This window comes from Scardinius erythrophthalmus (assembly GCF_964197995.2).
Source record: "Scardinius erythrophthalmus genome assembly, chromosome: 2".
Taxonomy (NCBI): domain Eukaryota; kingdom Metazoa; phylum Chordata; class Actinopteri; order Cypriniformes; family Leuciscidae; genus Scardinius; species Scardinius erythrophthalmus.
The window spans coordinates 43,514,565-43,532,914 of NC_138222.1; the positions used below are offsets into that span (position 1 = coordinate 43,514,565).

The 18,350-nt window shown below is 37.2% G+C and overlaps 1 protein-coding gene across 8 annotated transcripts in view; it reads right to left on the bottom strand.

Moving 5' to 3' along the window:
• Nucleotides 1-18,350, bottom strand: part of tjp1a (tight junction protein 1a) — an 85,824-nt gene that overhangs the window by 18,833 nt on the left and 48,641 nt on the right. For all 8 annotated transcript variants that reach the window (XM_081358563.1, XM_081358565.1, XM_081358564.1 and 5 more), the window contains exons 4-12: nucleotides 17,386-17,488; nucleotides 16,557-16,860; nucleotides 16,183-16,286; nucleotides 11,904-12,069; nucleotides 11,562-11,697; nucleotides 2,648-2,778; nucleotides 1,876-1,981; nucleotides 1,537-1,687; nucleotides 354-462 (exon numbers count right to left, since the gene is read on the bottom strand). In XM_081358563.1, the coding sequence (XP_081214689.1) occupies nucleotides 354-462; nucleotides 1,537-1,687; nucleotides 1,876-1,981; nucleotides 2,648-2,778; nucleotides 11,562-11,697; nucleotides 11,904-12,069; nucleotides 16,183-16,286; nucleotides 16,557-16,860; nucleotides 17,386-17,488 (1,310 nt within the window). The remainder of the gene's footprint in view (nucleotides 1-353; nucleotides 463-1,536; nucleotides 1,688-1,875; nucleotides 1,982-2,647; nucleotides 2,779-11,561; nucleotides 11,698-11,903; nucleotides 12,070-16,182; nucleotides 16,287-16,556; nucleotides 16,861-17,385; nucleotides 17,489-18,350) is intronic.

The following is an 18,350-nucleotide window of genomic DNA, read 5'->3' on the forward strand; positions in this document are numbered from 1 at the left end:
TACAATGGTGAGCACATCAAGTCTATACGCCTTATGGATCTTCAATGAAACTTCTAGGAGTGCACAAATAAGTCTTCAAATTTAGTTAAAGTTATTTATTTATTAAATGACACAGTTATTTAGTAATTTAATAATAACATATTAATTAAAATGTACAAAAATAAAAAATAAATAGAGATGTAAAACAATAAACTAGCATTTTTTTTTATTTTTTATCCTTTTTATTACAAAATAAGTACCAGAGGTACATATTAACTTCGAATGGAGGGCTTTCGAATATTATTCAAGAACCATGTAATAAGTGATCATAGGCCAACATAATCAATACATGAAAGCCGTATCCATCTGCTTACCATCTTTCTTCTTCTGAGCCAGGATGGTGACCTCTTCACCTCTGGGAAGATCCAGCAGGAACAGCACTGCTTCCTCACGAATGATGTTTGCAAAGTCAACATTGTTAACCTACGAACAGTAGGGAGTGCAAGAAGAAAACAGGCTTTAGATCTCTGCGGTGCTGTAACTTAACAATACACTGTTTATTGACAGTGGAAAGAGAAATAAAGAGAAGCAGAGAGAGAAAAAAAAGAGCAAATCCACTTTTCTGTGTTTCTACTTTATCTTAAAGTCACAATCTCAGGGAGAAAAAAAAAGAGTTGAGGTGAACGTGGAGTCGCCCTTGACAAAATGGAAAGGGAAAAACAATGAGCTGGGAGTCTCGCTGTGAGGCAGGGCCTGGAATCTAAGGAGTGTGTGTTTGTGAAGCAGGAACAGGAACTTTCATACACGCGTGTGTACGGACACTGTGACGACCTGCTCTGGGACTAGTGTGGGAGAGGCACAAAGCTGTCTATGTATAATTAAAATGTGCTCGGTGATAAACAAGCCTAAATGAGCCTGACTTAGACTCACTGTATTACACATAGCAACTGACAATAGTGTAAGACTACTGGAGGCTTGAGTTAAACAATGAGTTCCATTGTGCAGCCGAAGGCTAAACAAAGGAAAGCTGAAAACAGAGGAGAGACAGGCACTGAGTCAGAGCAGGAGTATGTCATGATTATTTTTGCCCACAGCCACAGGGGTCACACAGTGTCTTCATATTTTCCTGAGAAAAAGTGGGATGTTACACAGTGTTACAGTATAGAGATTAGTCAACAACAGATGTTCAGTAGCAGAACAATCAAACACATGCTTTCTTAGGACTAGATTTCTCAGATATGATAAAGCATGCTACTGTATCTGCTAAATATGCAATGTTTACACAAGAAATGCCACTAGTTGCAATTAAAAAAACATCTTTTGTTAAAATTGCACACACACACACACAATTTAATTTGAACTATTAACCATTTCATTTTAACAAAAAGATGAATTTTAATTTTTAACAAAAGTATACAGACTTCACCTGTAACCAAGCAAACACTAGGAGGGGCAGGATATTATTAAGAGCATATTTATGGTCTAATTTAGTGATGCTAGATCCATGTTGTGAGACCTCACTATAAAGCTCTAAAAGATGTAAAATAAGATCCTCACCCTGAGTATCTGGTCTCCCTCCTCCAGGCCTTCCTTAGCAGCAGGACTGTCCTCCAGCACACCAGCCACAAAAATCCCCACATCATTTCCTCCTGCCAGCCTCAATCCTACGCTTTCTCCTTTCTTAAACTTCACCAGCTTCATACTAGGCCTGGTAAACAGAATAAAACTGGGTTAATTTTTCATGGACCTACATGGAATTGTTTGTGCTGTGTGTGGATTCAAATGATTTGCACCTGTGTATCTGTACGATAATACAGAAAGCTTACTTGGCTAGTAAATCACTAGAAAGGGCAAGTGGGAATATGACATGAGTACAGATTATGCAACACCACTGACCGAAGGATGCTGTCATCATGGGCGACACTGGGCACAGGGGCATCAGAGGGGCTGACTGGCAGATCAACATCAGGTTGCCCAGGTTGTGCATACACTGGTTTTGGCTCTAAACACATATCTCTGTTAGACTTTAATGATGATATACATCAATAAACACACAGTTCTTTTACAACATACTCCTTGGTTATTAATCAGACCAAAAAGAACATGAAAAACCAGAGCAAAGCCAAGGTCAGATCTGGGCATTCCAGATCAGGATGGAGTAAACAGCAGCAAAGTATAGAGAGACAACTAGGAGAGAACAGGTCTGAAATTGTGTGCACAATATAATAATTTGTTCCCTTGATTTACTAAATCGGGGCCATGTTGTAGTAATTCATTCTCTTGATTTGGTTAAATCTACACAAGGAAACAAATTAGTTCAACATGGCCATGATTTACTAAAACAAGGGAATGAATAAATAACTTGTGGGAACGGATTCTTAATTTGTGATCACGATTTAACAAAAAAGAGTGAACAAATTAGTAAAAGGTGGCCACGATTGGTGGCCATGACATATTTTTGTCTGCGTCTCATGTGCAGGGCTCTGTAAACATCACATGGAAATGCAACATGAATTTACTTTGGACTAAAAAGAAAAAAAAACAGGGAGAGGTGACTTTGCCTTATTTAAGAAGTCTGCCACACGCCACTGGACTGGGGAGATAAGAAAGTGGAAGAGCAGAAGGAAAGACAGAAGACAGCTGAAAGTCTGGAGGTGAAAGTCCCAACCTGGCAGTGGAGGGATCTGTTTGTCTCCGGGCTGATCTGTAGACGGTGCCAGAAGTGCGTCCTCGGCCATCTTAACTGGAGTGGATACAGCCGCTGGTTTAGAGATGCGCTCCTCCTCACGACTCCTGTGGCTACAGACACACACAGCAGCACAGTCACAAACTGAGAAGTAATGAATTACAAATACACACGTTACTGGTAAAGGATAGTTCACCCTAAAATGAAAAATCTATCATTTACTCACCTCAAGTTGCTCCAAACCTGTATGAATATTTCAGGTTGAGAGCAACCTGAGGTGAGTAAATGATGACAGAATTTAAATTTTTGGGTGAACGGTCCCTTTAAATAGTTATCAAAAATGTTACTTTTTTCGAGTAGTTTAAAAATGGTGTACTTGTACTTTAGTACATAAGTGATGTAACTTATATACTGATGTAATTGACATCAAGATATAGATGATAACTTGTATAGTGATGTAATGGATACTTATACTCTGCTATTTTCCTTAAGTTTGTGGTCGCTATATTGTTTGTTTTAATTTTATTTTTATCCGCCAATGTGGCTAGGGAGAGAGTACTTGCATAAATAATTCACATTGCAAACTTTAACCAAGTCACAGCAACTGATGTTAATTATGACTGCTGTGGGAGCACATCATTAAAAATACCTGTATTAATTTTCTAATTTGAAGAAACATGTTACAGTAAATTTCTGATTTCTGCCAACTAGATGATCTGTATATCTACAGGGCCTGAAATTTGGTGCGAGGTTGCAGGTATTGCATACAATGTTAATAACTTCAGCAAGTGCCCCGTTCATAATGCGGGAATTCCCACTACCATTTATTTACTCGAACATATAGAGAGACGCAGAATCTTCACTGCCGCGTCACTCCATCACGCGCATTCTGCAGCAGTCGGCAGCTCGTTGACTCTTGATGAGTGCTCAATGCATGCTGTGAAAAAGTGTGTTGAGGACATTCTAAACCTTAATGTGGAAAAAAAGCTTACTATGGCTTAATGTACTGAATTTGTAAGACCTTAATGGACTTTTTCTCTCAGTTAGAAATGGGACCAACTTTTTGTGTGTGTGATCCATTTCATACAATCTGCCTTCATTTAGAGAGTACATATGAACAAAAACATTTTTCAAGAACAACATTTTTAATTCCAGTACATTGTGAACGCTGCCAACGCATGTCTTTTTTCTTTTGAAAAAGTTTCTCAGGTGAAAATACTTCTATATTTAATGCACATTTTACATTACAAATTATACTATCAGCATAACATTTTCAGTAAATGTAGCAATGTAAAAGAAAGGGAAGGGATGGGCAACTTCAGTCCTGGAGTGCTGCTGTCCTGTAGAATTTAACTTCAACCCCTCATCAAAAAAAAGCTAACCAATGGGTCTCATTCACTAATAATTGCGTTGATTATTTTGTATTTGTACGCACATTCACATGTTTGTACGTACATGAATAATCCATGAATTTGTTCTCAACATCATTCTGATGTTAGTGAATTTGGAGTATTCTAAAGGATCGGCCGTGTGCACAAGGTTAGTCATTTGCATAAAACACACCCAAACAATCTCCATATAAGGGCTTTCCGCACACGCTTTCCGCACAGCCTTTCGTCACACTCGTCAAACTTGCCGCTGTTTGCAGATGCGCTCTCGCCCAATCCTCGAGCAATGCCAGGTGTGCCATTCTCACCAGTTCTCTAAATAAACATATTTTTTATACAGACCCAGATTACAGAGCTCTGCTTTATTCAGAGAAACCTCGCAGCTGAAGCTATAACGCAGCTTTTCTTACTCTTTAACTGTATATGATGGAATGTATTTAAGATTAAATTAGATTGTATTATTTAATAATTTGATTATAAAATTTTATATATGTATTATGTAATTAATTATAGTTATAGTATAATAGTTTAATTATACTATATATAGTATAATAATTATAGTCGTGTTAGGATGAAATATAACTTCTTAACACAATTATAAGGTATTCAGAGTAGCCAAAGTGCTTTTCGCCTACGTGTGGTTTCAGCTGTTACTATATTTTTCCGTACATTTTTAATAAATTTTATTACGACATTTTGATGATTCGTGACTTGTTCTTAAAATTGTTTGTACACATAATTCACGCACAAATTTGTGCGTACGCATGCTTAGTAAATGAGACCCAATGGTTTACTAAGGCTACAGGCAGACGAGTTTTTCATCAGGGTTGGAGGCTGAGCTAAACTCTGCAGGACAGCAGCACCCCAGGACCAATGTTCCCCATCCCTGAGGTACAGGATGATGAGATTACATCACTTCATGGTGCAAGAAGTTAAACTTGACCCAGCGGTCATCTGATTTTTATTTGTCATTTAATTTAAAATAATAAAAATATTCTATGTAATTATGCATTTAAGTTGAAATATGACATACATGCATAATATCAGACATGTCAAATTTAAAAGGTTGTTGTATATCAGTTTAAGGGATTCATCTTAAAGAAAAAAAAGTTTTATTAATTATATAGACCAATTAATAGATATTAGATATTAAATATTTTATTTCAAGGGATGTTCTGACGACAATACTATAATACTGAAAAATAACTGAAAGTGAATTTTTGGGGTTCCCACGCCTCCGAAATCCCATTTACCCCCTGGTTACCAGTGACATTATTGGGCTGCTGGGATTTTTGCAATGTTAGCATGTTTTTGGGACAAGTCAATAACAAATAAAGCACTTGCATTTGGTGACATTTCAGAAACTGTGCTTGTGAATTTGGTTATTATGTGTGGACATTTCTCAGAACATCAGACATTATATTTGCTCCACATGAATATGAGAATGTCCTCAGGAGAAAACAATGCTGAATGTAAACAAAAGAAAAGGATCACAAACAATGCTTGAAAAAAGCAGAGATAATGATTGCTCATTAGACAGCACCAGATGCCAGTGCTTTAGGTCAGACTGTATAATTTTTCTCTTGCTTAAAACTAGGACAGACACTAGAGCTTCTTTTAAAACTGTAAATGAACTCTTGCACAACTATTAGATATTTGAAATGCTTTGATGCATCACAAATACTCACTGTTGCACATTCAGACTTTTGGATTTTTACATTTACATTACATTTGATCATTTTGACAGACAAAGAAAGCTGGAGAAGCATTTGATGAGTTCAGGATCTGGACGACCCTCTAGAACTTTAGTCACATGACTCTGGTTGGTACAGAATGACTCAGACAGGAAACAGACCACTCCCAAAATATTCATTTAGTCTTTGATGAATGCAGTTAGCATTGTTATTAGCGGAATCAGTAAAAGCATAGAGATTTCTACCAAGAATATAGAAATGAAAATGAAAAAGAGAACCCTTGTTAGATTGGCAGTGTACTTTGACTTATTGTACAATGTACAATTTATAATAGTCCTTTACGACTGTTGCTTGTCAGACTGTAAGAACATGATCCCTGCTGTAAGCCATGTCACACTGTATGATCTCAGTTGTCATTAAATATCAGACTGTACAGCAGTTAACACACGTCAAAAACAGACGGATTAAAAAAAACTTGTGCAGAGTTTTAAATTATCAATCCGTGACATGTTCAGTGACTGTGAGCTGCAATTAAATGCCGGACTGAAAAGGTGGCTAGCAAACTAAAACCGATCAGGGCTTATCTTGAAAAGAAAAAACAAAGTCGATGTGTGTGGAGCAAGTGGTGGTTTGATGTTGTCTCACTAATTGCGTCATCAGGTTCTGAACTCCTACCGGCTTTTGATTTGACAATTGTCATAGGAGAAGTCACACTAAAGGACTGTGCATCAAATTTTCTGAAACTGACTCTGATTTCAGCAGAGATCAAGTTTTATTGCAACGGCCGTCTGAGAACATGCCAAAATAGTGTTCATAGACTTCAGATTTTGGCCTAGGATCAGAAGAATTTTAGGATTTTCAAAATTTGTCTCAGACGGCCAAATCGTGGCCAAAAACATACAGTGTGAACCTGGCTTTAAATCTCTGAGGCCCTGGACATGTACAAATATGCGCTGACACACACAAAAGCCTACATAAATCCCAGGCTCTCCTTTTGCTCTGTTGGTTTTCTCTGCACTAACACATCTATCACACACACAGGCTAAATCTCTGCTCCCTTCATTCTGTATTTATTTCTCATGTGACCTATTACAATCTCACTGACATGTCTTTCCATTCCAATAAGGGCATTTGTCTCCCTGCACATTTCAGAATAGAAATTGAACCCCTATATAAACAAACCCCTTTACACTATGCAAATAAATGATCATATATATTTTGTGTATAAAATTGTGTAAATGAACACCCATCTTGTTTTTGATGTAACTATTACATAGCAAAAAAAGCCAATGAATTGATATCCCTATTACAAGCAGAACATATGACACTATGCCACTGCTTGTGCTTTGTTTCTTAATTATGAATTAATGCAGGTAAAGTTACTTTGCAAATTCGTCATATGCAATAGGCTATGAACCTAAAAGACCTACTACATCACTAGGTTTGAGTCACCAAGAAATATAGACAGTTCATTACAAACACGATGATTATTACGCCATTCACAGCTGGATCCAACTTCAAGATTTGAGATTAATGAAAATATATATAATAATTAATAAAAAAATAGCCACATCTTGTTCTGAAATTAGGCAATAATATGGTACATTATTTTACACATAGAAATATACAATATACAAATATATACATACTAACTAATTATTTTATTTATTAATATTTCATTTGTTTTTTTGTGTTTTTTTACAGCCTTTTTATTCATTTTAATTTAATCCATTTAACTGACACATTTTAGGTTCACCTTTATTTCCGCATGCAGTTTTAAATCACTTAATTCTACATGTCTGATTATTTCTTATTTCCTTTATTATGCTTATATAAAGCACTTTGAATTACCATTGTGTATGAAATGTGCTATATAAATAAACTTGCCTACCTTAAACTAAGACAACACTGAATCAACACACTTAAGTGCTCTTGAGAAACTATGAGTAGAGGAGAGACATTAAAAAGCTGATGGCTCAGACAGAGAGGATAGAGAGTATCTCTGTGACTTGTGCTGTGAGCAAAAACCCATCTGGTGATACAAATTTCAGAGGGAATTGTGCCGTCTCTTGTGTGCCAAGGTTAATGAACACATGCAGGAAAATTAATTCAGGCCCATTTCTGCATAACAGCCTTGACACCCACTGGCAGTTTCCACAAACACACACTCATACATACAGAGCTAGTTGCCTCTGCACTACCAGCTCAATGTGACAAAATGCATGCTGATTTCACTACAAGCACATATTAATGCACCACATCAAATGCATTAAAACCTAAACCGTCTATAAAGAACACAAGACCCACACAATATAAAACAAGACAAAATGCACAAAAGACATAAAATAAAAAATAAACTAATATTCATGCACTCAGACTCCATCTACAAATACTATCCACTGTTTACACTGACTAGAGAGCACAGCACTTACAGCGGGAGCATTCTGGTGAGAAAAGAGCCCGTCAGCCTGTGTAGAGACAGAGCAGTTATTCAGTGGCGAGTGAGTGATGCATGGCTCTGAGATATTAACCTGGCTCACTGACAAACATGTTCATCATCACCCAAAATGCCTCTGAACCAAGCAGTCCAAGGCCAGTAAATAGCCTTTTAGACCATCAGTTTTTAAGTAAAACCCAAGAGCATTACCACTCTTAATCATCCAGATAGTCAAGAGAGACAACAGTCAGTTTATATATTATGTACACTACCGGTCAAAAGTTTGGGGTTGGTAAGATTTTTAACAGTGAATTATTATTAGAATTTATTAGAACTTCTATTTTAATCACTTTAAAATGCAATTTATTCCTGTGGTGGCAAAGGTGTATTTTCAGCTGCCATTCCTCCGATTTCCGAAGGATCATGTGACACCGAAGACTATTCTAATATGCTGAATAAACATCTTTTATTATCATCAATGTTGAAAACAATTGTGCTGCTAAATATATTTGTGAAAAAGTGACACTTTTTTTTCAGGATTCTTTGGTGAATAGAAAGTTCAATAGAACAGTATTTAAATAAAATACAGCTTTTGTCATTTTATAAATGTCTTTGCATCCTTGTTGAACAAAAGTATCAATTCCTTCCTTTAAAAAATATTTGATTGATGAGTCTACTACTTGCCACTGTCTACAAGTGCAAAGTTAAGGCAGACTACATACATTACATACACACTCAAGAAATTGCTACTGCTGTGGAAATTCTGAAACATAAAAAGGCATCAGTGTCTTGTTGAGGTGAGAGAGCCGATAATGAGGTGTAACCTGAGTTCAGATATTAAGTGAGACGCAGCTCTAGACAGACAGGTGGAGGATGTGTGGGGACGCGAGGTGTGAAATTTCATTAAAATACAGCCTGCAGCAGTGTGGGGATGTGGGATGTAGAGAGCAGCTGCTTTAATGGCAGGAAGGATGGCATGTCTCCTGGGAAAGGATTGGTACCTTGCGGCATTATCATCCTTTTCATCCCTTTGTCTTTACATACTCGCAGTTCATTTAAACACCATCTCGTGCCTTTTCTTTCTGACTTCCACCTGTTTTACATACTCCACTTGTCCTCTCTCAAGATTTCCTCTGGCCCCCTTCCACCACTTATAAAAATGTACCACAGTAACCACAGTGTCTGCCAAAATACCATAACATAATACCATTACTACTGTTATTGATATAATGATGAAGCATAAAATTGTAATTAATCCGATTTTCTATTTATTTAATCAAATTAGTACATGTAAAACAATAACTTGCTGCCTTAATTTTTTAAGTACAATCAACTTGGCTATTTAAGACATTTCAACTTAAATTACTTTAAACTGACTAGAGATGACACTTTTGTGAAAAAAATCCTGCTCGATTTTTGACATAAGTGTTCATTGAATCGATCGTAAAATCGATTTTCCATGTCTAAAGACGTTTCCATTTTCAACGGCAAATATAGGCAAATCCACGAACAACTAACCGGCATTAGGACGAACGTAAAGAGGGCCCTTGAGACACGCTCAATCAGCAATATTTCTGATGATTTATTGGCGTAAAGTTTCATGGACAATGACAAACAGGAGTGCAACATTCTCGAAAAACAATAAGCAGAGTGGACTGCCATAACATCAATGAAAAACATTAATGCAGGCTTCAACATGGCTGTTTACAATAAGAAATGTCAAACAAATTTCTCCTAAGTAGGCGACTGTAGACCGTAGCCCGAATCTGTATCTGTATGCATGAGACTGTCTGAATACCAGCAGAATTCACAGTTTTGTTGTAAAAAAGAGACATTATGCAGAAGTATAATTTGCTTTTATGCGTGTTTGTCAGAGCCTGCAGTTGCTGTGTGACGGGCGTTCGCTGCCGGCGCATCGTGACGAGCTGGACGCGCTCCGAGAAAAGACAGTTAAAATCGATTCCCTATTTTCATTTTCGAAACTTGCGTTGGTTGGTCCGATCGATTGTGCAATCGATTTTCGAACGTAAAGTGACAGCCCTAAAACTGACTTAAAAAAATGTTTAGTTGAATCTTGTATAACTTAAAAAATAAAGTTTAAAATGGCTTAAATTATTTTGATGAGTTGAAGCAATGTAAAAACATATGATGACTTATTTATATATGACTTATTGATCATGTAATTTTTTACAGTGTAATAAAAAAAATAATTCACACATCTAATTTGTAATAAATAAAACTAATTTAAGACATTACATTATTGAGGCTGATAAATCATTAAGTAGATGTTACAAAAAGTGGATTGCTGCACAAAATAAAAACACTAAATTAAAGTTTCAAGTTTGTTTGTTTGTTTTTTTTGCAACAATAACTGTAGTAAGTAACTAGTATTTAAACAGAAATTGTAGTTATAGTACATTTCTGAAAAGGACTATTTTTTGCAAATACATTATATTAGGGGAGTCCAGACTACATGTGTACTTGTTGTAGCTTATCCACATTGTGTGCCCACAATAGATGCTGGCACAGTCAAAACACTTTATATCAGAGAAGCCCTAATTGTTTTAGTCAATAATTTTGGCCCTTCAAAACTTCTTTTCTTACCTGCAGTTTCGGACAAATATTTTTGGTTCTTGAAATGTCCGTGCATTATTACATTGTATATATCATGGTACTTTATAATATTACCACATACCATAATATGTTATGAAACAAGCTTCATATCTGCCATGTATCCAAACTTTTGTGGCTTTTACTGGTCTGTAGCATCACAGAACAGTTATCCATATACAAACACACTGATTCTTCTCCTTCATTGTCTCCCTTGTACAAACACACACAAACAAACAACACTGAAAGAAACCGTCAGACCACGCTGTCAACACTTCTCAGTGCACACGTCTAAAGTGCATGAGCTCAGCTCTACTGTAGTGTCAAACTGGGTTACAGTCAGCCAGCTCACTGCACCATGACCAACACTTACACTCTCTTGTGAGTGCAGCCAAAACTAAATAAATATTTCACGCAAATATAAAAAAAAAAGACAGAAGGTGTATTTGTTAAAGTAAGTGTGCAAATCAGACCCATCTGCTTCACTGATTATTCTGATTCATACAATTATTAATGACACTGGACACAAGCTCAAGGGTGAGCAGGGAGGACACCCTGAAACCTGAGATCGACATTAACCAGAATGATGTAGCCTTACTGCTCTAGCTATACCGGAGGACCAAATGGTATATACTGATCTCCCTAAAATTAGGGAGCCGGGATGAGGATAAAAATGGTGTGAATTAAGGGACTCGAGTGAAAAATAGTCCTTTATATACTCCAAGGGGTTTTATTTGGTTAATGTAAGCATTTCAGATGCCTCTTACCTGCCGTTGTTCATCTGCTGCGGAGAGTGGCCGGAGATGTCAGAGGGCTCTGAGCGTTTGTCAGGGGAACGGGATCTACTGCGACGGGTGCGGTCATGGGAATGATCTGATGCCAGTGAATGAATTTCTGAAATGTCTGTTAAAACAAATCATGATTTTAAAGTATCAAGTTAGCAAAAGTTGACTTTCTTTTAGAAAATGGCAAAAATCCTACAAGAAAAAGGGAAATAAAATTCACAAGAAAACCATGCAACAAACACAATACAAAATATAAAGTTGCATTTGACCTTAAGTCTAAACTTAGCAATTTCAGATCTACATGTTTAACATAGATAATCTCACCATCTCTGTCTGAATTAGCGGAGGGAATGCTATTGTCCAAATCTGGAATGTTGAGGAGTGTCGCCCTCTCATCTCTCTGCACCACCATCTTCAGCTTGCCTTTCGATCGCTCTATAAGTTTCTTTGCGTCTATCAAAGACAGGTTCTCAGTCACTGTGCCATTGATCTATATTGAGAGGAGAGAACACCATTTTCAAACACACTATGGATGCATACGTCTGGTATTTTGTAAAGTACAGTGTTAAATTCGTTGACAAATAATTTGTCATAATTTATCATCAACAAAATTTTTTCATTGACGAAAACAAGACTAAATAAAGACTAAATAAAAGTAAATAAAAACCAGTTTTGAATGACAAAAACTATAAGAAAATCTATTGACATTTTTGTCAATGAATAAAAACAAGAGGAAAATATTAGGGACGATTTAGGAAGTTTGAATTGTAATGTGCTGATCTACCCGGCGAGACATAAGTTGGCATACACTTGCAGCATGTCTCATAAAATGTTACAAAATGTTAACATGTGGGAGAAAGAGAAGGGCAGACATATGGATAAATCTGAAAAAGCGCGATGATGTGAAAGAGAGCTCAATTCAGTCCGGTTTTCTGCACGCACACAGAAAGACGCCTCTGACAGCGCAAGTGAATGTAAACGTGTATCGGATGTGTATCAGTTTATTGGAATTAAAAAGTGAAAACAGTCTAATAAACCTGCTGCTCTCCAGTATTAATGTTAATCAAACAACAAAAGAAAAAGAGAAAATCACTCAATGTTCTTGACTGAATAACTTTAATAACTTTATTAAGGATTAATCTATATTTAATTTATACAAATAAATAGCCTATGTCTGCTTGAAAGAATGAAGAATGTTGCATGCAAGTTGAAATGCTTAATTGATGCATCAAAACTAACTTTAGCTGGACAATAACTTTATTCTAGAGATGCTGTAAAGTCGAACAAACTCTGTTACTTTAATTTCCTATTATCACTGTAAAGCTGCTTCTATATTGACATATAAACAATCTATATTGTTAAAAGCACTATATAAATGAAGGTGACTTGACTAAAATTTAACTAAACCCATTCGAATTCAAAAGACTATGACTAAAACTAAATAAAAATTTGCTGTCAAAATTAACACTGGTAAAGTACTGCTTTGAAAGTGACCTGGTCAAATTACATGATGAAGCACTTATCACTGTTGAGAAAGCCTGTTGTATAAATTAAGCATTTTTTAAATTATAAATAATTAAAACAAACACACATACACACACACACACACACACACTTAGTGCTTAGCTTAGCCCTGCAGATAGCAATAGATAAATAAAACAACGTGACGTGTGGCCAAAAATGTAATGTGCCCTGCATTTCACCCATCCAAGTGCACACACACAGTAGTGAACACACACACACCGTGAATACACACCCGGAGCAGTGTGCAGACGTTTTTGCTGCGGTGCCCGGGGAACAATTGGAGGTTAGGTGCCTTGCTCAAGGGCACTTCAGTTGTGGGTAACGAGAGTGGAAGAGAGCGCTGAGACTCGAACTCGTGACCTTCGGGTTACAAGTCCGACTCTCTAACCATTAGGCCACAACTGCCTTTGACTAAAATAAACACATCATGTACTCTAACATTCAAAAGTTTGGGGTTGGCAAGATATTTTATTGTATTTGAGAAATCTCTTATGCTCACCAAGTCTGCATTTATTTGATCAAAAATACAGTAAAAACATTTTATTTGAAATAGAAATCTTTTGTAACATTATAAATGTATTCAGTCACTTTTAATCAAGTTAATGCATCCTTGCTGAATAAAAGTATGGATTTCTTTCAACACACACACACACACACACACACACACACACACACACACACACACACACACACACACACACACACACACACACACACACACACACACAAGAAACTTACCCCAAACTTTTGAATGGTAGTGTATAGGTGGTAAAATAAATGTGCCGTCTGTGATTTTACATTTACAGAGCCTTGCAAGAGAACAGCACCGCTGGCAGTGCACTCTATGCCCTTCAGTTTCACTCCAGTGCTCTGTGGGATATGCTCTGCTCCACTCAGTAAGCACTAGACTCATTTAGCTGAGGACAGTTCATAAATTAACGTGGAAATGTCAAGTAATTCCCCCCATTAAACAACTAATAACTTGGTAACAAGTCAGTCAGCTGATACTTTTTAATATTCTTAATGTAGAAATGAAATTATAATTATGCAAACATTAAGAAAGAGGGTGAGAGAGGTTTAACAAACATTTAATTTTGAGTGTGCTTAAAGTTACTTTCCCTAAAGGTGCTTTAAGCTGAAAGATGTGACTGAAATAAACAAGCTGAGATATCACACTGATCTGCCCTAGTCTCAGTAAACAGACAATAATCAGTGGCCACAAACCACTGTCAGATTCTACATTTAGCCAATGAGAAGGCTTTTGAGGCGCTTTGTCTGTCAATGCTTCCACGTTCACAGCAGGCAGTGCATATATAAGAAGAAAGCTGAGAGTGTGACAGAGTAACTTGGGAGTGGTTTTCATGACTTTAGATGAAGCCAAATGTTCACAATTTTTCATCTGTCAACAGCAATTTACACAGACAAACTGTTGGTTTTCAGGAACAACTCCTGAAAACTCCTAACAGGAACAGAAACACAAAGCAGCAAAATAAAGCATTCGTGAAGCTTTTCGAAGCAGCAACACAAGTATTGGTACCAGCGACTACATGGCTATCCAGTTCCCTTCTTTTCCTATAACCCAGGGCTCGACATTAAGGCTTGTCCGCTTGTCCGCTTGTCCGGGACAAGTGGACTTTTTTGTAGGACAAGTGGAAGAGAAAATTAGTTGTCCCACTGGACAAGTTAAATTTCAAACAAAATAAAATGCCATGTTACTTCACGTTATGTGCCACTCATTACGTCTATAATTTTACAGATTTAATTTTACCGATTTGAGACGTCGCATCACTGCCAGATTCAGACTGTGCTTTCGCGCGTTGGCTGGCGCTGAGCCAGAGTCGGACGCGTTCAGCGCTGTCATATATCACGACTAAGCAGTGTTTTCAACCTCAATGTTTATTTTAGGTTTCAGATATTTAAATACACATAAGCACGAGTAAAACAATACATTTGGAGTTAGTAAAATACACACTGATGTCTGTGGAAGTAGCAATAACAATCTATTCAAATATAATTTGCCGACATGTGTTATTCATATCAGACAAACATAGTGGAAGTAACTATAAAGTTTACTCTATTCTTCTCAGTTCACCGGCCACGTTCTTGCATTTATTTCGGGAGAAACTGATGAATTCACGTGCTGTAAATCCGACTGACAGGACAACATTGCGGCGCCCATCTCATGTTATAACGTTAGATCAAGATTATTTATAAAGGTTTTTAAACGACCAAACACACTCACTCACACGTATTTGAGAATCGGAATATCAGATAGGCTAGTTGATGACATGGTAAGCAAGTTTGTGAATATTTTGAATAAAAAAGGAAAAGCGAAATAAAAGCGACACATGATCTGTCATACAGTATTATTGTGACTGCGGTGTATCGCGTGACGCGTCGCCATGGAAACATTAAAGGGAACGTTCGCCTTGAAAAAACGGGGGTGGGGGTGCCAGTTAGAATATTTTAAACTTACGCGTGAAAGGGTTAAAGAAAAGATCGAAAATAAATATTTGCGTGTGCTGTAAAGTTGTTAGAAAAAAATTTAATCGGAATCGGCTTAAATCGGTATCAGCAGGTCAAACTCAATGAAAAATCGGAATCGGCCTAGAAAATTGTAATCGTTCTAATTGTTATGTCTACAAAATTATTTTAGATATAGTATACAGTAAGTCTAGCTAGCTTGTAAATACTGAGGATACCTACAAGAGTCACCACTACCTCTGGTGATACACTGCGCACCAGCGTGCAAAAAGTATTACTTTGGATTATGGAGTCTGGAGATCCTTATTTCTTGTTGAAGGGGAACTCTATTCTTGGGACACGTTCCTTTCTACTGTTTCAACTGAATTTTATTAATATTGATAGTGTTTGGATGCTTTCAACGGTTTGTTCGAATTCTGCATTAGCAAAACACAAAAAAATAAATGATAAAATTATAAATCTTTACCCGGACAAGTGACTTTTGTGCATGGACAAGTAAAACATAAATTTACTTGTCCGAAGGACAAGTGCCTCAAAAAGTTAATGTCAAGCCCTGCATCTTTCTATGATCCTTCCCAGACATTGTTTCTCATACCTTTAGGACGACGTCTCCCTCTTGTATGTTGCCGTCACGGGCTGCGAGGCTCTCAGGAGAAATGTCCTTTACAAATATGTGGCTGGCCAGACGCAGACCATATTCTGCACACAACAGAAAATACACACATGAATGAACAATAACAGACATAATCTGACTACTGAGTAACTAACTACAGCATTGTTCTAGTTGAAAGCACCCAGTGGTTATTTGTGCCAGTAGACTAATCACAGCTATTAGCTAATGTACAACAGACTGTATTAACACCTGTTTACACATTCTAGTGTGTCAACTTGCCAAATCCTCTGGTGAAGCCCTCAATAGTAATTAAGAGGTTTGTCCTCTAACTTTTAACAGTCTGTAGCTCCGCCTACCTTCATTCTTGCGGGACTTGACGAGTGTGACATTGGAAGGTCGCGGCGGGACGTTGGACGTAACTGATCGTCTGTCTGAGCGTGGGGAAATACTCCTCTCACGGGAATTACTATGGTCCCGCCTTCCAGTGCTGCTGCTGCGCTCGTTCCTTCTGCTCGTGCCTCCACTCGCTCCCCCTGCATGTGCTGCTGGACCTTCGTAATCATCCTCCTCAGTGTCATCCTCTTCCTCTCGCTCTGACATAGTCTCTCTGTCTCCCCCTCGACTTACTGGAATCTGCACCTTCCGCTTTCTGCGGATAGTCTGAACACAGAATATATAAACATTAATAAGATGATTTTGTTATTTTTAACATGTTAAAAGAGGTTATTACAACATATTTTAACATTAGCAAGAGTAAAAGATATAAACCATTATTACACAGCTCTCTGGAATACTTGAATCTGATCCAAAAAATATCCAAAAGTGACACTATTATTGATAGTATTGTATAACTATCCATATTATTCATATTCAAGAAACACTAAAGGACTAATTGAACTTTTTTTTAAATGTAGTCCTAAAGGTTGCGCCTCATGACAAAGTGTCTATAGACTGCCCAACAGCTCCTGTACGTACACAAAGACAAATACTCTGCAGTACTGCAGTTTGACTCCCAGCATTCCTCACTGATTAATATAAAGCTCAGTCAAGACAGATCACCTACACATCCTGCCTGCCTCAAGTTCTTCCATCTTCCATCACAGCCCACTACTCACATCTGAGGTCCAGATAAGACTCAAGGTTGTACAGTACTGATGCAATGTACGAGGGATGATGTTAACTTACAATTTTGGCATTCTTTCCACTTTTCCTCAGCTGCTGAACAGCATAGGCATGCTCCACATTGTCCATGGAGACAGCGTTTACCATCACCACTCTATCATTCTCCCTGTAGACAAAAATAAATATTTTTGTGAAGAAAAGAAAATATAAATACTAGTGGTGTAACGATACACGTATTCGTACTGAACCGTTCGATACGAGGCATTCGGTTAGGTATGCATTACAAACCGAACGGTTCATTGGACCATTTTTCCAAGCAGGTGCGCTGGCGCGACCACCACAGCGCTGCCCAACATCAAATGGCAAACGTAATAAAAGCGGAACGAAACGAGACTGCACTACTCATTATTTTGTGCTTCACGGACCGTTATGAGTTTGGACCAATGTCAGTGCACCGCGAGCTTGATCAAGCGACACTGTTACTACACAGCGCTAAGATATCCAGTAAAGAAAGCATTCGAATTCACCACTGAAGTAATAACATCAAATTTCTCCGTTATTAACAGTAGATCTCTATTACATCAAACAGCGCTGACGTGGAAACCATGAGAAACATTGTGCCGTGAATGAACTAGTTATAGGCTTTAAGTCCACAGATAATGTAGTAACACTAAATGTAACCATGGAAGTTTGGTAGGAATAGTAAAATGCTTTCAAGAACGTCACACATCTTTTTCCAGCACGTCAAAACTCAAATATTATCCTATTTAAAAATTATTTTTAATGTGATGACCAAAAGATAATTTTTTCATCCAAAGATTACCCCCATTCATAAAACTAAAAGTTTCAAGATTTAGGAAATTTTATAAATATATATTTTTTTTAATAAATATTTTAATTTTTTTAAATCAAGGAAATTTCTCTGGCATTTCTTTCTTTTTGCTGTATCAAAAATGTACCGAACCGTGACACCACTGTGTCGTATTGAACTGAACCGTGAATTTTGTGAACCATTACACCCCTAATAA